Below are 20,982 nucleotides of genomic sequence, written 5' to 3' on the forward strand. Positions count from 1 at the left end.
TTCATTTGTTTGAAGAGCTTTGAATTAAGAAGAAAACCAGTGTGATTGTTATCCAAAAAAACAATAGTTAGCATCACCTCAATATGAAATACTGAGCCAAGAAAATGTAGAAAAATCTTACTTTCTTAAATAACTTGGTTTTGGAGTAAATAGTAATTTTTTATTTTTTGGTGCATATTTTAGTCATTATTTCATGAATACTTGTTTATTGATAATTTAAGTGGTTAGATAATCTCATGGAAAATAAGTTCTATTATTTATGTTTATCTCTACAAAAAGAAGTATTCCAAATCTGATGACTTTGGTGGTTAGTATCAATGTCTTCATGAAGACAACGGAATTTATCCATCATATGAAATTACATATGACATAATCATGTGCCATTTATTCCGTAGCTTTTCTGCTACTTCTTGGTTGCTTTAATTTAGCAGTAAATTACAGTGAATGTGTTTATGCTGACATGTGCTGAGTCCAAGACCCTTCAGAGAACCTTATCTTCATTTGGGTCAGAGGTCTCTCAAGGAACTCCTCTGTTTTTTGTTTGTTTGTTTGTTTTTGTTTTTTGTACCTTGTGGGTTCTTGGAACGTTATGGATCAATTCAGTGATTGTTAGAATCAGTCTTTCTAGAATGGTCTTAAAGTCTAAATCTTGGTTTGTGAGATGTCTCAGCAGGTAAAGGCACTGGCTGCCAAGTCTGGCGGCCTGAGATGAACCCCAAGAACCGATGTGGTCGAAGGAGAGCTAGTCTTTGCAATTTGTCCTCTGACTTCCACAGCTGCACTATAGTGAAACCCCCACGTGCAATAAAGAAATTAAAATGTAATAAAATTAAATTATCTAAAACTTCAGAAATTACTTGCAAAGAAAAGGTTAGGGGCGGGAAAGAAGAGAGTGCTAGTTAAACCCGAGTAAGTGGGGCTCGGTGGCACATTTAGTTCAAGACTCGGGGGGCAGGAGCAGGTAGATCTCTGTGAGTTTGAGGTCAGCCTGGTCTACATAGCAAATTCCAAGACAACCAGGCTACATAGAGAAATATTGTCTCAAAAAATTCTAGGATTAATAAATGCATATCTCTTCTATGGAATAAGGAATTACGTATATTCCAAATACTACATGGCATGGTATAAATGTACCCTAAAAATTACTCATTGTTTTTCTGAAATTTGATTTTACTGGGGCTTCCCAAATCTGGTAGCTGTCCCCTAGGGTATGGTAGAGTCTGAGGAATTCAGGATACTTACTGTTAACTGACCCATGTTGGAAAAATAATAGTAACCTGATAGTGCATAGATAAGTGTTCTAGTTAGAGTTTATATAGCTATGATGAAGCATTATTACTAAAAGCAACTTGGGGAGGAAAGGATTTATTTCACTTAGACTGTGTCATAGTTCATCATCGAAAGCAGCCAGGGCAAGAACTCAGAACAGAGCAGGAAATCCGGAGGTAGGAGCTGATGCAGAGGCCATGAACATTTGCTGCTTATTGGCTTGTTCCCCATGGCTTGCTCAGTCTGCATTCTTATAGAACCCAGAACCATGAATGTGCCTACCCACAATGAGCCGAACCCTTCTATATCAATCACTAATTAAGAAAATGTCAAATAGGCTTGCCTACAGCCTGAATTTTTAAAAAATTATTCATTCATTTATTAATTTAGATACTGGTCTCTCTGTAGCCTTTACTATCCTGGAACTCACTAAGTAGACCAGGTTGGTTTTGAACTCACAGATATCCACTTGTCTCTGCCTTCTGATAGCTGGCATGAAAGGTGTGTACAGGTACACCTGGCTTTATATCCTGATCTTGTGAAGACATTTTCCTTATTTAGGTTCCCTCTTCTCAGATGACTCTAGTTTGTATCAAGCTGCCATGAAACTAGCCAGAATGATAAGTAAAAGTATATTTGAGGAAGAAGGAAGGAAATCTGTGAAAAGTTTCTTAGCGATGTTCTCTTTCAGATAGTCTAATAGTGAGTTTTTCTTTACATACTGTTTTCTTTTTATGCCTATATAGGTTAAAGAAGATAATCAGGAAATAGCCAGCATGGAGAGACAGTAAGTACCTTTGAAGCAGGAAATTTCATATTCATTCATCTTTCATATTACATCCTAAAGTTTTAATATGCTTTATAGGCATTTTCCCTGTAGTTCACATTAATGATTTATTGAACTTTCAGTCTCCAGCTTTTAATTCTGAGTCATTGCCTAGTATAATTGCTTTGAAAAATAGCTTTATTAAGAGATGGCTTATGTACATTACATATTTAAAGCATACAATTCAGAGCTTTTTGTTATATTTACAGTTAGACAACCAGCACCCACAATTGAGTCTTCCCAACAAAATCCCATAGCTTTTAGCCATTGCTTTCCTTACCTTCCCTACTCTATGTCACTGTGTATTTACCTGTTCTGGATGTTTCATATGTGTAATCACACAGCTTTTGGTCCTCTGTGGCTATGTGCTTTCATTTAGCCTAACATTTTCAAGGATGGTCTGTGGTTTAATTCCAATTAATATTCTCTTGTATGCATATGATATGTTTTATTTATTCATCAGTTGGTAGACTTTGACTTATTTCTATTTTGTGGCTATTAGGAATCATACTTGCATGAACACCTATGAGCTGGTTCTGTGGGAGCATTTATTTATTTATTTTTAACTTCTCTTGTGTAAATGTTCAGGAATAGGATTGCTGGCTCATATGGTTACTTTATGCTTTACTTTATAAATATGGAGTCCAGTCTAGATCAAATGATTACATAAAAAGCATTGTAAATCCTATACAAATAGACATTTTACATTTCTGCCTGCAGTATATCAGAGTCCAGGTTTTTATACATATTTATCACTTAGTATTATCTGTCTTTTTTTATTATCTGTCATTTCATTATAGCCATGCCAATGGACATGAATTACTATCTTTCTATGGCTTTTACTTGCAATTCCTTGATGGCTTATGGTGTTGAATTTTTTCTCATGTGCTGTTGGCCATGAAAGTATATCTTCTTTGAAGAAGTGTTTATTAATGTCCTTTGCACATTCTCATGTGAAATTTTTTTTTTTTTTTTTTGGTTTTTCGAGACAGGGTTTCTCTGTGTAGCTTTGCGCCTTTCCTGGAACTCACTTGGTAGCCCAGGCTGGCCTCGAACTCACAGAGATCCGCCTGCCTCTGCCTCCCGAGTGCTGGGATTAAAGGCATGCGCCACCAACGCCCGGCCATGACTTTATTTTTGATAGTATTGAGTAAAATGAGTTCTTCATATATTCAAAATACAATTCACTCACCAGATACACAACTTAACAAAAATGCTCACATCCTATCAGATGTATTTAATCTTTGGTGATGTTCTGGTAGTAGTAAGTTTTCAATTTGATGATGCTCATTTATGTATTTTCTTTTGTTGCTTCTAAAGTTCATTAATATTTTTTTAACAGGTTAACAGATATAAAGGAAAAAATTAATCAGTTTAGTGAAGAAATTAGACAACTTGACATGGATTTAGAGGAACATCAAGGTAATGTTTGTGGTGTATTTTTGAGTTTTTAAAAAATGTAATTAACATACATCTGTATAGACATATTATGATCTCAGTGGCTTCTTAGAATTTATTATTTCTCTGTAATACTCCTAAATTTAGTTACTGAAATATCTACCAATATTATAAGTAGTATTAAAACAACTACTTGAATTGACTAAAATTTTAAGTAACCTAGTGATAGTGTAAAGTAAGTATTTAGTTTTCCAAAGGATTCTTTTTTTTTTTTCCCTAATGGAGGAGGTGACAGTCATGTAACAAATCCCACATGCTGTGGGATATTCTGTATGTCAAATGTGTTGCTCTGATTGGTTAATAAATAAAACACTGATTGGCCAGTAGCCAGGCAGGAAGTATAGGTGGGACAAGGAGAGAAGAGAATTCTGGAAAGTGGAAGGCTGAGTGAGAGAGACACTGCTAGCCGCTGTGAGAAAAAACAACAGGTTAAGATACTGGTAAGCCATAAGCCATGTAACAACTTATAGATTAATAAAAATGGGTTAATTTAAGATATAAAAGCAGTTAACAAAAAGCCTGCTACAGCCATACAGTTTATAAATAATATAAGCGTCTATGTGTTTATGTTATAAGTGGGCTGTCAGACTGCCAGGGCTTGGTGGGACCCTGAGAAAAAACTCCAGCTACACCCACAAGCAGCCCAGAGAGACGTGATTTTCTGGTTGGGCTCAGTTATAAGGAAACAAGCTCTGATTGTCCAGATTTTCCCCAGCCGAGGCCTTAATAGTAGAAGTTCTGTGGTGGGGTATGTGTGTGGAAGAAGAGGTGTGGGTGCTGTAATTCCTAACTAGCTTACTGTTGCTTTAGACAGTTCCCTTAACCGCAAATGAGTAAATGTGTTAACTGCGAACTAGTAAATTTGCTCCTGGATTAACAAGGAATAACTATATATTCTTATCAGTTAGTGGGGGAAGTCGGGATAGTTTACCACTGAATGATAATAGACATTCACAGTAGGGAAAAGAGTTCCTTTTCTTAAACTTTGTTTTCACTTTGATTTTAAAGATGGTATTTATGCCTTTTTGTTGTCATATAAAGGATATTTGTTTCTGTTGATCCATTGCTTACCTGACAGAGCACTCTACAAGAAACCTTTGAGTCCTAGCTAATCCATTTTAAACCCGTGAAAGCTCCAAGAAATTGCTAAATTCTCCAAGTTAGTGAGTAGTAGACTAGACTTAAACCAGAGTTTTACTGACTCTAAATCTTAGTTCCATTGCCTAAGCCTAAGTTTGATTTTCTGATTCAAAGTACTTCATTTGTGAAATTAAAATGTTCTTAGAAACACATAGTTCTATCTACTTCTGGTTACTAATGGTCTTAATAAGGCTTCTAAGGTCAGGAAGACATTAGTTTAGGTAAGTAAACTTGCTTGTGCTTTAGTTTTCTGATCTGGGAAATGAGTATAATGGTAATGTCTCACTAAGGTTTATGTATTAAATGGCATTTGTAACAAAGATAGGCTTATAATAAACTAATACTAAAGTCATGTTAATTAAAAAATGTATTTACTCATTGTTTTTATTAACAAGATTATGTGTATTTATTGTTTCTAGCATGTTCTGAAGTATGTATACATTAGAATGGCTCAGTCCAGCTAGCATATGCATTACTTCACACATTATTTATGTAATGAGAGCAATTCAAAAATCCACTCTTCATAATCTTTAAGAATATACTACATTGTTGCCTGGCATGGCAGCACACACCTTAAATCCCAACACTCAGGAGGCAGAGGCAGGTGTGTCTCTATGAGTTTGAGGTCAGCCTGGTCTATATAATGAGTTTCTAGGACAGCAAAGTCTATATAACAGAGAAATCTTGTCTCAAAAGAACCAAGGGGGAAAAAAGAATGTATTTATACTAATGTTGTACAGTGGATCTCTTCAATTGATTCTTATCTTACAATTTATCTTTTGTCTGTTATTTCATTACTGTTGTTTATAAATGCAGAATATATGTATTCTGAGAAATCCGATGTTTTCAATTTTAGAAACTTTACAGATTGCATCCTAAGTATTTTTCGTTCTAAACTATAATTTATAGTTTTATTTCTACTAAAATGATACATTTGGGAAGTAAAATATATTATTAATTGAACTTGTAAGATATATAGAATATGTAATGTTTTGCTTTTTTTCCTTTTTGTTACAAACATTTGTCTTTTTTATTAATGTAGAATAAAACAGTCCATAATTATGTAATAGTGATAAAAGCACATATAAGTATATGTAAATGTATAATATGTAAACAGATGTGCGTGTGTATATTCACAGGTAAGTGAATTGATGTATCAGGGATTTTTGTTGCTACTACTCTGCTGTGATCCTCCTTGGTTCTTGCAACAACTCAGGGGGTTGTAGAAGGTGACTTGTTAGAAGGTTACTTGTTAGTTCAGGACCTATTTACTTTCTGCCTGAACTATTGCAGTAGCCTCCTAACTGGTTACTCCACCTACATTCTCGCCCCTTCTCAGTTTTTCCAATATAATTCTGCTAGAATGATTTATGTAAAATGTGACTTAGTGTCATTGTTTTGTTTAAATATGATTCACCTTGATGCACAAGGTAACAGAATTTTGTATGTCAAATTAGATCTTCTGTAGTCTGATCTATCAGCCTTCTCTTCATCCCATAGTCATCTCTGCTCTGTCCCCCTTTTAAACCAGGTCTTGTTAAACCAGGTGTAGTTCAGGCTTGCCTAGAATTCACAGTATACTGCAGGCTGGCCTCAGCTTCCCCAAAGCAAGGATTACAGATAGGAACCATCAGGCCCAGCTCTGTAGCAATTTATTAATAACAGTCTACTTCTGTTCCCTTACGTTTCTCCTTATTACCATTTATTCAACTATATTATGCTCTAACCTTTGGCTTTCATTGTTTTCTTTTTAATTGTTTTTCTCTTCACCTGACTAAATTCTTATCCTATAAGATTTAACTCAGGCACCTTCTTACTGAACATAACTCTGAACTTCCTTCCCTAACTAGTTTCTAGGCTTAGCTGAGTAACTTTTCTCCTTGTTACTCGACCACCCTGTGTATCACAGTTGCCTACTTACGTGTTTGTCCTCCTTCTTAGATTGTAAGCCCTCAAGGGCAGGGATTACTTCTTAACTCACTTCAGTAATCTAGTTCATCAGCACTATATCTGGGAAGTAAATGTTTGTGGAATAACCTAAACAATCCAGAATTTAAGAGAGAGGGAACTGTACAATGGACAAAAGGTGAAAATTGAACTCTAATCTCTTCTTTGGGTCCTCTCATTTTAGATTATAGGTTTGCACTCTCCATAGAAAGCTTGACTACAAAGATTTTATTACTTTTCCAGAGGATCCCTACTTTGGATTCATGTTTTCCAGTAAAGTGGTAGATTTTTGTCTGTGTCTGCATTTTCACCTGGGATGGTTAATTTAATTATCAACCTGATTTAATTACAAAGCACTTAAATTAGTGTATCTATGAGAATGTTTTCTGTGATGACAACCTTAGGGGGTAAGATCAGCTGAAATGTGGACAGTACCATTCCATAGGATGGGGACCCAAATGGCATAAACATTTTCTCTCTCTGCTTCTTTGCTTACATGATGTGTGTTGTTCTGCTCCACCATACATTCCTTGCCATAATGTATGGAAACCTCTGAAAATAAGCTAAAACAAGTTTTTTTCTCTCTTAAATTAATGCTAAAAATGAAAAAAAAAAAAAACTATCATAGAAAATTGGTACCAAGCTGTTGGGGTCCACAGAGGTTTCCTAGTGAGATCTGAGCTTGCTTTACCTAGCAGGGCTGCATAAGGGGATAGATTGACCACATGGATAGTTACTAAGTGTTTGGAAGGGTCTGCACTTGGCTGTGCTAGGGGAAGTCTTTTGCTCCACCCCTTGGCATTTCTATAAATAATTCTTTAGCAGAGACAGAAGGGACTGGTGTGTTTTGACCCAGGCCCTCCCGAGGCTATCCTGTGTTTCTGTCTTTCTCCTCTATATTTCTCTCTAAATCTCTTATCCCTCATACCTCAAGAGTACCCTGTGGGGAGAAAAATTGGGAACAGGTCTCCCACACCAAGCTGGGTGTGTTGATACAAGTTGATAATCCCAGTACCCAGAAGGCTGAGGAAGGAGGATTGCTTTAAGTTCAAGGATAACTTGGGCTACATACTGAGTTCAAGGATAGCCTGGGCTATACTATCTCAAGTTCCTTTTTATTCACCTCTCACAAAAGAAAATTTCTAAAATAGGAGTGTATTGTGGCTATGACTAAATTTGGTATATGATCCTTAGGTCTTTGGAATTGATTTATAGGAGGGATTTAGAAAAGTTTGAATAAATGATCTAAAGAATGCCAAGAATACTATAATTCTGGTAGAAATTAAGAAGAGCAGGATACCAATAGTAATGCAAACAGTAAAGAGTATGCTCATGATGTTTTAAATGGGAGCAAGAACTAGATCATGCATATTTTATTCTGGCAATGAACTTGTCTGTGCTTTGTCTGTGTCCTGAGATTATGAGTTATGCTGAAATTTAAAGGACCAACTAGGTAATTGGGGCGAGGAAATTTCAGGGGAACTCAGCATTCTGGCAGTTGTATAGCTTATGCTAGCTGCTTTTTGCCAGATTGACAGTGAGAATTGTGAGCCAAAAGCAGAGTGGAAAGATTTGAAAACTTGCCTGTCTCGAGAAGAGCATGTAAAGTTAGGACCAAGGAAAGTGTGGCCCTTGAAGAGATTACAGCAGCCTGAGCCACCAAGTAAATATATCTTTAATTGCTCCTTTTTTATTTTTAATTAAGTGCTTGCTACACACTGGCCTCAAAACCTTGGTATTCTTGCTAACTCAGCCTCCCAGGTGTGAACCAAATTACTTTTTGTATGAGCAAAGGAAAGTATGGAAAAATCATTGTTGCCTTGAGTAAGACAATCAGTAAGACTATAATAAAGTAGACAAAACAGGGTTTTACTAGCACCTTTTCTCTCAAGGCTTATATCTCATAGTCTTTCTCGCCTCCCCTACCCTTGGTGCTAAGGAGGAAACCAGGGCCTCATGTATGATAGCCACTTGCTTTTGGGAAAACAATTGCTAGGAGATATTTGTTTTCATTGTAAATTAATACTTGAGAGTTTACATTTCATGCTTTAGTCCCCCACTGTAACATTTCTTGGTTCATTTAACCTCAAGCCAGACCTTTGTTTTTCTCTTTACTCCTTTACGTTAAATAAATTCTGATAATAACAGTATTTCCATTATTAATGCATGCCCAAACCTTTTGTGGGATAGGTGCTGAAGACAAGTAAGTACCCTTCTGTGCAGAATTGCTGGGGGTTTTTGAAATCATGTGGTTTTCAGCTTTACCCATTGCTAGCTTAGGCTGAAGGTTTTTCAGGTCTGCTAAATTAGTTACCAGTTGTCCATCTGTTTCTGTTTTCCAAGTTTTTATTCCTACTGCTTTCTTTCCTATTCCCCATTCTTGGGAGTTTATTCTTTAAAAAGCAAACTAACAAAAAAGCAGCTTTTTATTGTAGCTTTAAGAGGGCTTGGAGAAGAGTAATTATTGGAAATGGGTGTTTAGCTGGCTTTAGTGGTGCACTTTTTTTTTTTTTTTTTTTTTTGGTTTTTCAAGACAGGGTTTCTCTGTGTAGCTTTGCGCCTTTCCTGGAGCTCACTTGGTAGCCCAGGCTGGCCTCGAACTCACAGAGATCCGCCTGGCTCTGCCTCCCGAGTGCTGGGATTAAAGGCGTGCGCCACCACCGCCCGGCATTGTGGTGCACTTTTTTAATCCCAGCACTCAGGAGGCAGGCAGATCTCTGAGTGGGAGGCCAGCCTGGTCTACAGAGTTCCAGGACAGAAGTATATGTGCAAGCTACTGTCTTTATTGAAGTCCCTAATTAGAAAATTGACTTAGAATCTTTAAGAGTTCATCACCTTGAGTGTGCTTCATTTTTCTGTTTTTTAGTGTTTTGTAGGTGTGTGTTTGTGTGTTTGATCGCAGATGACCATTCTCATACACTTTCATTGACTTTTCAGTTTGCCTCAGTCATCCTTTCCTGCTCTTAAAATTATTATTATTTTTATCATAATATGGTAGCAAACTTCTCTAATCAAAGCAGTTGTGACGGGGAATCAAGATTTCAGGTTTAAAGGACATGCTACAAAGTGAAACCCTGTCAGAAACAAAACAGTGCCCACACTGGGTATGCTCCTGTGGTCTCAGCTTCTCAGAAGGCTAGGTCAAAAGAAGCTAGGCTAGAGGATAACTTGAGATCAGGAGTCAGAGGGGAACCTGAGCAATGTAGTGAGACCTTGATATATCTATCAGATATATATTTGCTGTAATGAATTCAAACAATAAAAAAGCATATGTAGTAGGGTTGGAGATTTAGCTCAGTGGTAGAGTGCTTGCCTAACAAGCGCAAGGCCCTGGGTTGGATCCTCAGCTCAAAAAAAAAAAAAAGGAAAAAAAAAAGCATATGTAGTAAAAAGTTGTCTTTTCAAACTCATCTAAGTCTTCAGAGGTAATCATTGTTTATGTTTAGTCTTTAATTAGATTTATTCTAAATTTATAAACATTTTTATATTTATTTATTTATTTATTTATTTATTTATTTATTTATTTATTTATTTATTTATTTTGGTTTTTTGAGACAGGGTTTCTCTGTGTAGCTTTGCACCTTTCCTGGAACTCACTTGGTAGCCCAGGCTGGCCTCGAACTCACAGAGATCCGCCTGCCTCTGCCTCCCAAGTGCTGGGATTAAAGGCGTGCGCTACCACCGCCTGGCTAACATTTTTAAATGAAGTAAAACTATATAGTTCTTTTAAGCCTGAGTATTTTCTTTTAACTATTACATTAGTTTCCTTTCTGTTGCTGTGATAAAATACCCCAAGAAGAGGAAGAAAGGGTTGATTTTACAGTTTGAGAGGAGATACAGTCTATCATGGTAGTAGGAGCATGGGGCTAGCCCAGCAGTCAGGAAGCAGAGAAATCACATTTCATCCTCCCAGGGGAAGTTGAGAGCCATGATGAAGTAGGATCAGGCTATAAAACCCCAAGGTCTGCCCCAATGCTCTTATTTCCCTCTAGCACAGCCTTTACGTCCCAAAGGTTCCACAACTCCCCAAACAGTGCTGCTGTCTGGGGACCAAATGTTCAAACAGATGAGCTTATGGGGATAATTTATAATCAAACCACAAAAACTATATAATGTACATCATTCTATATGAAGATGCATATTTAATTTACCCTTAGGAGCTAACGGCTCAAGAATGATGCTGGTGCATATTAAACACTGTGACAACCATTAGCTGCCATCACACTTGTGGTTGTATAGTATTCACTGTCTCAACATTGACATTAAAGCTATATCTAATTTTTCATGATCAAAAATGCGTAATGGCATATGCCTTTAATCTCAGTACTTGGGAAGCAGAGGCAGGTGAGTTCAAGTTAAAGACCAGCCTGTTCTATGTAGTGAGTCTGTGGACAACAAGGGCTCTATAGTCAGACCCTGACTCAGAACAAATAGTGATGCCATAGATATTCTTGTACATCGTGTTTATCAACATGTGCAGTCTACAGAATAAATTTCAACAAGTGAAATTTTAACCAGAATAAATTAGAATTACTACTTTTAATTTTGGTAATTTCTCAAAAGATTGAACCATTTACTACAACTAGGAAGTTTTATGTGGACATTGTTATTCACCAGTACAAGCTATATAAATGTCCTAGGTTTTGTTAGTTAAAGTAATATACCCACTCCATGACTATTCCAAACTTCTGTGGCTATTGCCAAGGGCCTGAATATGCAGTTTTATCAAGATCCATAAGGTGGGGCTAATTTTCTGAGAATCTGTTTATGTAGATTAGACTTAACATACACAGTTAACAAGGTACAGTCACATCCACACACTTTTGCAAGAAGAATGTTTGATCATTGTTCCTAAAATTTATGCCTTCATTTGTAGAATCCACTATTACCCCAGATTTGAATTAGATAGCATGATAAATATCATGATTATTAATCTATCACAGACATAAATATCTGATATGGCAGTGTGGTAGATATAATAGACATACATGTGAAGTATGTAGGGCCTCCAAATCACTGTCCTAACATGAGGTAATTACTTTTAACTTATTCCATAATTTATATGCAGCTTTGAATAATCAAAATATACTTACTTTGCCAGTAGGATACTACATTTTTTTAATATAAGGTATCTGTGTAGCCCTGTCTATCCTATAACTTGCATAAGACACTTCTTATACAGATAGTTCATACGGCTTGTTTTAGGAGTCTTTTATTAGTAGTGGTATACAGGTAAAATAAAAAAATTAAGGCAGAATGTTTGTAAATCCTGCAACTAAACATGTCTTGACTTGAGTCTATACAGTGCTACTTTAATTGTTTGATCTTAGACATGTTCTTTAGGTACACCCAATCCAACCTCACTTTTTTCATATTTAAAAAAATTTCAATTTATTATTATTATTGGTGTATGCGTGATGGGGGGGGCAGGGAGAGAAGTGTTGTGAGTTCAGGTGTGTGTATGCCATGAGGTGTGTATGGAGATCAGAAGATAACTCTCAGGAGTTGATTTTCTCCTTCTGTCATGAATTTTAGGGATTTCACTCAGACTATCCAGCTTGCCATCTCACTAGTCCACTTTCTTCACCTTTAAAAGGGAAGTAAGAGTTGTTCATGGAACTACATGCCTATAATCTAAACACTTAGAAGACTGAGGCAGAAGGATTGTGAATTCGAGGCCAACCATGGAACTGCCAAGGGATGGGTATATCACTTTAACTAACAAAAACTAAGACATATATATAACTATATTGATGAGGGACAGTTTCTACATAGTGCTTGAGGCCAGTTCCAGGTCAGCCTGAGTTACAAAAGCAAAACCTTATTTAAGAGGCACAGGGTGGAGGGGGTGCATAACATGAGTGCTTACCACTTAAGATTTTTGTGGTAAAAAAATGAATGTGTATATGACTAAGAGTATCAGTAAAAAAATTCTTACATATTGGTTGTTAGCATTGTTACCACGAATGCCATTACCTTGTACACTGAAACTTGAGTACTTTGGTTATTTTCACAAGCATATCTAGAAAGCGTTTTCCTATTTGTAATTTGTTCAAATGGCACCTACCATTACTAGCCTGTGGATCCTCAGTATATTTCCAAGGAAGAGCAACTCATTGAATATGGACATTGACTTAGCAATACTATCTGGTTTTCATCAGAGTTGTGTTATCTCAACACCATCTGAAACTGATTAGGAATGCAGATTCCAAGGCCCTACCTGAGACTTCAGTTTGAAACCATGAGGCTAGGGCTCAATATTTTGTGTATTAGCCACCCTCCTAATAACTTGAATTCATACTAATGTTTGATAACTACTGTTTTGGAAAATAATTGAGGCCCTTATGTTGTATTTGGTACATGCCACTACTAAGATGGAATCTAAAATACATACTCTGTAGAAACGAACTTCTACATTGTTGTTTGCTTTCCTTAGAGATAGAGGCTTTTAGCCGTAACTTCGTACTTCCCTATTTCGAGAATTTGGACTTGCTTGTTTTGTTTTGTTTGTATTTGAAGCAGCCTCACCAAACCCATGTGGTCTGACACTCACTGTGACGGTTAATATTAACGGTTGACTATCTAGAACTACCCAGCAAGCTTTCTAGGCATGCCTGAGAGGGATTAGGTTGAGGTGGGAAGACCCACATTAACTAAGGGTGGGGCCATTACACGGGGTGTCACCTACACTGAATAAAAAGGAGACATCAAGCCACACACTAGTATTCACCTGTGTTTGCTTATAAACTGTAAACCTGATGAGACCAGTTGCTATGACTTCCTTGCCTCATGGACTGTACCCTTTCTAGCAGTAAGTATGTAGACATTGTCCCTCACTAATGCAAGCTATACACACACACACACACACACACACACACACACACACACACACACACATATACATATGTATATATATGCCACTTCTGTGTAGCCCTGAGAGAAGTAATTAGTATATGCAAAATCCCCCTGCCTTAACCTCTCAGAAGCTGCCAATTCTTACTGTGTATTTTAAAGTGTACTTTGTAGCTTAGGAGTATTGTTGTTTCTCTAGCTGAAAACAAACATCTTTGTCAAAATCTAAACTATTTTGCAAGTTGGATGATGCCTAGAGTGAAAAGTTAGTTTAAATCATTAATTTTTATGTGCTCATTTTAACATAGTAATTTAAAAATATTTGAAATAGAAATTTATTGCGTACTGCTACATTGACAGGAAAGAAGAAGTATGTGGAGGGGAGACTAAATATATGGAATTTAATAGGATATCCAAGCTAACTGAAATTGAAATAGGAGAAATTGTCATGGCTCACTAAATGCGTGAAAATGTTAGAGGGGATCTGAAATAACAGCTCAGTATAAATTAATGTGGTGTCACCTCAAAAGCAGCTAAAATCATAGTTTGCATTAACAAAAATTGGTTATATAGACTAGGAAGTAGTAGTCTTGAAAGATAATGAACAAGAACTTATTCATAGTAGAGATCAGAATGGTAATAGAGAAGCTATTCCACAGGAGGAACAGTAGAAGTGAGATGAGTAGGAGGTAGTTTGCCTCAGAGAACCCAGGTACCAAAAGAAATTGATCTGGATGCTGATATTGTGAGAGAGCAGTGAAACCACTGAACTAGATTGCTCTGTGGGTATAAAGAATAAAGGCTTACTGTAAATATGGAACTGCCTTATGGCTATCTCTCAGGTGGTAGAGAATAGCTAGAGGTGTTTGGGGGAGTCCAAAGCTGCCATGGCTACCTCTTGGGAGCAGAGAGAAGTGAGAGGGTAGGGGAAGCCTTGAATGTTATAAAGGGACAGTAGATGCAGGGAGGCAGGTATGCAAGCCAGAGCAGCCTGGGAACTAGGGAACCAGAAGAGCCTGGGTTGCTTTGATATGAACCACAAGTACATGTTAATAGGGATCAAAGGAGTCTGAAGGATAGCATGGGCTTTCATACATACCACAGGTATTTCCAATAGGGAACCAGAGGCCCTATTCACTAGAGCTAAGGGGAAATAAGGGAAATGCTTCTTCCTGGAAGACAGAAACACAGGTTTCTGGGAAATGTCGAGCCTGAGCTAAGCCTAGACTGTGTTAGTTCTCAAACCCCAAATCCTCCCCAAATGGTAGTGCCACTAAGTGACAGTCTGGACTGTGTTCTACTTGCTTCTGTATCTGTACACCATTTGGGTGCAGTGCTTGTGGAGGCCAGAAGAGGTCACTAGATGCCCTGGAACTTGAGTCACAAGACAGTTGTGAGCTGCCATGTGGGTGCTGGAAATCAAACAGATCTTCTGGAAAAGCAGCCAGGGCTCTTTAATCACTGAGCCATCTCTTTAACCCCATTAATTTAATTTTTAAAAGAGTTCGTGTGTGCGTGAGTGTGTGTGTGTGTGTGTGTGTGTGTGTGTGTGTGTGTGTGTGTGTGTGTGTACACCTGTGCAAATGCCTATGGAGTCCAGAAGAGAGCGCTGGAACTCCTGGAGCTGGAGTTAGAAGTAGTTGTGAGCCACCCAATAATGAATACTAGGAACTGAAATCTGTTCTTCCTGAAGAACAGCATCTTAACCACCAAAACATGTGTCCAGCTCCAGATATTAATTTTCTATTGAGAAAACAGCATAGTGCTGTGGGATGTTCTGTATGTTAAATGTGTTGCTCTGATTGGTTAATAAATAAAACACTGATTGGCCAGTGGCCAGGCAGGAAGTATAGGCGAGACAAGGAGAAAGGAGAATTCTGGGAAGTGGAAGGCTGAGTCAGAGAGACACTGCCAGCCGAGCCATGAGATGTTAAGATGCCGGTAAGCCACGAGCCACGTGGCAACTTATAGAAGTAATAGAAATGGAGTTTCTATTTCTGTACTTCCATAGCTCAGTCTTTGTTACAGTGAAACTCCATTATTAACATAATCCACCCCTACTAATGGTTCCTTTGTGAGACTGCTGTGTCAGAGATGTCCTTTCTAGCTTTGGATTTTTGTCCCTTTAGACATGACTTTCATATTCATTAGACTCAGTATGTTCAACGCTTCTGTATGCAGCTTCTCCATCAACCTGTTCCCCTTTGCAGTCAATGCAGCTATCTTTCCAAGTTGCCTAAGTGGAATCTGGAGAGTCATCTTTGGTTCCAGTTTCTCTCTTATCATAATCCATTCACTCTGGCTCTTGATACCCGAGATAAAAGTCACTAACTTCTATCCTAATTACCACCATACTTCAAGCAGCTTTGATCTACCCAGATTTCCAAGACATGTAACTGCCCTTACAACTTCCAGTGTTTTGTTCTTTGGACTAAAATATGTCTCAGTAGTTTTCATTTTGCTTTCTTGCTTAAAATTCTTTAGCAAGGGGCTGGAGAGATGGCTCGGTGGTTAAGAGTATATACTGCTTCGCAGAAGGCCTGACTTCCAGTCCCAGTGCCCAGAGTGGTTGGTTAACAGTCATCTGTAAATTCAGCTCCAAGCCTTTTGCTTTAGCGGGCATCTGCACTCATGGACACAGTGGAGACACACACACACACACACACACACACACACACACACACACACACAATTAAAATTGTTTTTCAACAATTGCTCTTTAGTTAAGCCCGAATTCTGAGACATGGCTTTTAGAGGTATTCACAGTCTGCCTCTCATCTTTGTTACTTTTGTAGTTCATAATCTCTGCTTTGGCCATGCCGCTCTCAATTCCTTGAGCAGTTGTTACCAAACTTGAGGTCACAGTCTGTATCCCAAGAAGCCAAGTTTGGCCACTGATCCTCTGATTACACTACCATAGTCATCATCACTTCCAAATTTATGTATTGGTCACATTTTTTGACATTGACTTTTGCATATCTGACCAAGTAACTCCTATTCATTCTTTATAGTGTAGCATGAATATTATTTAGGGATTTTCCGCAGTACCTGAATTAACGTAGTTATACATTTCTATTGTATCTTTTATCATATGACAGTATTTAACATGTTAAATTTCTAGATGCTAAGCTCTGTGAGGTAAGAAATACTGTTCTCCTGCTTGCTGCAGACTACTCAAAGATGGCATAGGAACTTTCCTGTCACCAGTAGTGCTCATGTATAGGCTGAACAGCTTCAAATTTGGAATGGGAAGCCTGTAAGTTTGTTCCAGTCAAGAGATTGTTTTTTTTCTGATTGTAAAGGCACAATTAGCTGCTTTAAAAGACTTTCTAACAAAATATAAACAATATAACCAATTTTCTCCAAATTAAAATTCAATTAGACCTTGACTATCAAATATTCAGTGATTAATGGCATAAAGAGAACCCAAGAAATACTTCAAATTTAGAATGTAATGATTAGAAATTTAAAAATTAATGTTTTGCATTTCTTACAGGTGAAATGAATCAAAAATACAAGGAGCTTAAAAAAAGGGAGGAAAATATGGATGGTAAGTGATGATCCTATATAATTCATAGATTACTATTTATTTGTACTGGGCACTGAAGACATTTGCCACATTGACCCACTTAGAAAAAGTGATTTTTTAGAAAAAAAATTTGGTGCTAGAGAGATGGCTCAGAGGTTAAGAACACTGGGTGTTCTTCCAGAGGTCTTGAGTTCAATTCCCAGCAACCACATGGTAGCTCATAAACCATCTGTAATGAGATCTAGTGCCCTCTTCTGGCATGCAGACATACATGCAGGCAGAAACACTGTATGCATAATAAATAAATAAAAATCTTTGGGAAAAAAAGGAAAGATTTATTAAGAAAAAAAAGGTTGGTTCTGAGTGGATGAGTTCTATAACCTGGAATTTTTCTTTTTTTTTCCATTTAAAATCTTCATCAAATAATTATCTATTTATAGTGTCATTAAGCATGCAAATTGGATTGCTATACATAAAATATGGTTTTTAAAATTTTTAAAATATATACTATAGCATTGAGCTCCCAAAATGAATAAGTAGAAAAATTATAATGGAAATACATTAGAGAATGCATTCAATGTTTATGTTATTATCTTACTAATAGTAAATTTTTTTTTTTTTTTTTGCTTTTTAAGGCAAGGTTTCTCTGTGTGTAGCTCTGGCTGTCCTGGAACTCACTTTGTAGACCAGGCTGGCCTCGAACACATAGAGATCTGCCTGCCTCTACCACCCAAGTTGTGGGATTAAAGGCGTGTGTCACCACCGCCCAGCTCTAATAGTAAAATTTTAACTACTTATTTTTAATTTTGGAAGTTCCATAGGAATAATTGAAGAAATTCAAATTAGAGCAAAGCAAAACTATGTATGAGTTCTAGATTTGACAAATGGATAATTTCTTCAAATATTTATTAGTAATCTGAATAAATGATAGAATTTGTGATTAAGCCAGTATTTGATTAATTTAATGAAAAGGTACTTTCAGATGAAATAGGTATTTAGTAATATTAATTTCAGAAATAAAGCCAGTGGCCAACTATAAATGTTAATAATGATAGCTGTATCAAGGAAGTCATATATAAAAATGAAGTTTTTCTGATTTTTTTTTTGGTTTTTCAAGACAGGGTTTCTCTGTGTAGCTTTGCGCCTTTCCTGGAACTCGCTAGGTAGACCAGGCTGGCCTCGAACTCACAAAAATCCGCCTGCCTCTGCCTCCCAAGTGCTGGGATTAAAGGCGTGCGCTTTCTGATTTTTGAGGTATCAGCTATTTCTTCTTCTTCTTCTTTTTTTTTTTAAAGATTTATTTATTTATTATATGTACAGAGGAGGGCGCCAGATCTCATTACAGATGGTTGTGAGCCACCATGTGGTTGCTGGGAATTGAACTCAGGAATTCTGGAAGAGCAGTCGGTGCTCTTAACCTCTGAGCCATCTCTCCAGCCCGTATCAGCTATTTCTTTTGAGCCTGTATAACTTTCTAGTTTACTTATATCAAAGTCACAACAGTCTTTAAATATTGGAAAGTATGTAGTTATTAGTTTAAAATTTCTATTTACTTGGAATTTCTGGAAGATAGTGTGAAGTTCTAAAACTCTGAGTTTATTTAGTGCTAAGTCTGTCAGCAGTAGTCTGTATTATCTCCCATGTTCCCAACCGGCAGCTTTCATAGAGACTTTTGAGGAGACCAAGAATCAGGAACAGGAACGGAAGGCACAGATAGAAGCCAGCATCGTTGCTCTCTTAGAGCACTGCAGTCGGGTAAGTGCTGGGTGCCTAGCTCAGGCTTCTAACTTTCCAGTAACAACACAGAAAGGGGAAGAGTCTCCAGTACATCTGCCCACTGAACGCTTTCCTTTAAATTCGCTTGTGTCTTCAGGCTACTAGTGTTTATCTCTGTAGCCAAATCTTAGCTAATTAGGGTAATGTGGGAAGGGATGGCATGTACATGATAGGTGTTAAGCAGTACATGAACTCTGAATAGAATAAATTTTAAAATTCCCTTCCATTGCTAATTTATCTGAATTTACTAAGAAAATTCCAAAACCTAGACATTATTTTAGAAGATGTTAATATGTTTTACACTGTAATTTGTATTGTAAGTGTTTTCTTATAGACATACCCAATGAATACCAAAGTTCAGAAATTGAGGATTTACTGTGTATCATGCTAAAGGAGGAAAATATATGACCCTTCTTCAATATTTTTAGTGTATTAAATCTGTATTTAGTTCTTCAAACTGTAGCTAATTTTTTGTCTTTAATAAAGCAAGTGAAAAAATTATGAACTTATGTGAAAACATAACCGAACCCTACTGCATTCTATAAAACATCAAAATTGAATATATATTTAAAAATAATATTCAAAACATCTCATCCCTGTGGTTTTGATAGTTTTATAGGAAAGCTAAATCTTTTGTTTATTTCTCTGCATATGTAGAACATAAATCGTATGAAACAAATATCCTCCATCACTAACCAAGAACTAAAGATGATGCAGGATGACCTCAGCTTTAAATCAACCGAAATGCAGAAGTCACAGACAACAGCTAGGAATTTGACCTCAGGTAAGAAGAGTAGCTAAGAGTTCATATTCTCTATTTTTTGTATAGCAAATTGGAACTTCAAAACTCATCTTCATTCTTTTTGAGTTCTTTTGAAATTCCCATAAGGAAGGATCTAAATGCAATCTGAGAATTCTCTGTGCTATTACTCATGGAACTTACTAGTAGGACATTGGCATAGTCTCATTCATTTAAGAGTATTTACTGAATATAGACTATTGCCAGCTTCTGAAGGCTTTGATGTACCATTCTGTGTATGTATGTGTGTGTGGTGCTAGATATCTGTTCTCCTGCTGACCTACAATATTTGAATTTAGATTAAACCTATTTTAAGTGATCAAAAAACTTTATGTGTTAAGTGGCATAGGTCGAGATCAGATACAAAGAATAAAGTTATAAAAAATTCATATAGAATCTTGAGTTTCTGTACTGGCAGATTCTGAGTTTATTATGGTGTGGTGACTGAATTAGCTGTTTTTGTCTGTTTGGATATACGCTGGCAGTTTAGAGAAAATGAAGACTTAATGTTTGATTATTTGTGTATTTAAGGATCAAAGCTGGGGAGATGGTTAAATCAATAAAGTGCTTACAAGCAAGGGGAACCTGAATTTGGATCCCTACTGCTCACTCTGAAGTTGGGCATGGTGACATGTATGTAATCTCAATGCTGAGGTGGTGGAGACAAGCAGTTCTCTGGAGTTACCAACAAGCCAGCTAGCCTTGCCAAATTGTACAGCTCCAGGTTCAGTGAGAAACCCTGTCTCAAAATAAAGTGGAGAGTGACTGAGGAGGATAACCATGGTCAATATCTGGCTTCCACATGTATGTGCACACACATGCATGCCCAGTACATATGCATATATGCACACAAAATGTTTAAGTATACTAGAAATGGAATAACTATACTTTTTATGGGGAATCCCAAAATCTAAAATGTTGTTGGCAATAAAACTTACTCTGACTTGAACTGACTATTCATGCTTTTTATTGTAGAAATATTCATGTACTTGATAGCCCAGTACTGTCTCAGATCTTGCTGTGGGAGTTACACAGTTAGTGTATGTATTATGTTAGTGTTCTAACATCCAAAGAAATCTATGTTTGAAAGCATGGTTGCCCCCGAGTTAGATAGGGAATTATGGGCCTATAATGCATACTGCCTCAGTCACCCTTTCCTGCTCTTAAAATTATTAATGATGATAATAAGATGCTAGTTAATTAAAAGTTACACTAAAAATAGACAATTTCTGTTATTCTATGTTTAAAAAATATTTTGTACCTAGATTTGTGTAGTTTGTTTGCCATAGGATTACTAGTTCTGGTGAATTACATGCCAAAGAACTAGAAGAGGTACATTCCAATGTTGACTTACATCTGCAATTACGTTTTATTTTTTTAGCATGT

General features: G+C 36.9%; 1 protein-coding gene across 7 annotated transcripts in view; it reads left to right on the forward strand.

The window, feature by feature from the left end:
• The window catches only part of Ift74 (intraflagellar transport 74), an 85,704-nt gene that overhangs the window by 52,107 nt on the left and 12,615 nt on the right, over positions 1-20,982 (forward strand). For all 7 annotated transcript variants that reach the window (XM_076564510.1, XM_042271410.2, XM_076564511.1 and 4 more), the window contains 5 exons: positions 2,016-2,056; positions 3,438-3,517; positions 16,989-17,042; positions 18,679-18,776; positions 19,455-19,581. In XM_076564510.1, coding sequence (XP_076420625.1) covers positions 2,016-2,056; positions 3,438-3,517; positions 16,989-17,042; positions 18,679-18,776; positions 19,455-19,581 — 400 coding nt within the window. The remainder of the gene's footprint in view (positions 1-2,015; positions 2,057-3,437; positions 3,518-16,988; positions 17,043-18,678; positions 18,777-19,454; positions 19,582-20,982) is intronic.

This window comes from Peromyscus maniculatus, chromosome 2, assembly GCF_049852395.1.
Source record: "Peromyscus maniculatus bairdii isolate BWxNUB_F1_BW_parent chromosome 2, HU_Pman_BW_mat_3.1, whole genome shotgun sequence".
Classification (NCBI taxonomy): Eukaryota; Metazoa; Chordata; class Mammalia; order Rodentia; family Cricetidae; genus Peromyscus; species Peromyscus maniculatus.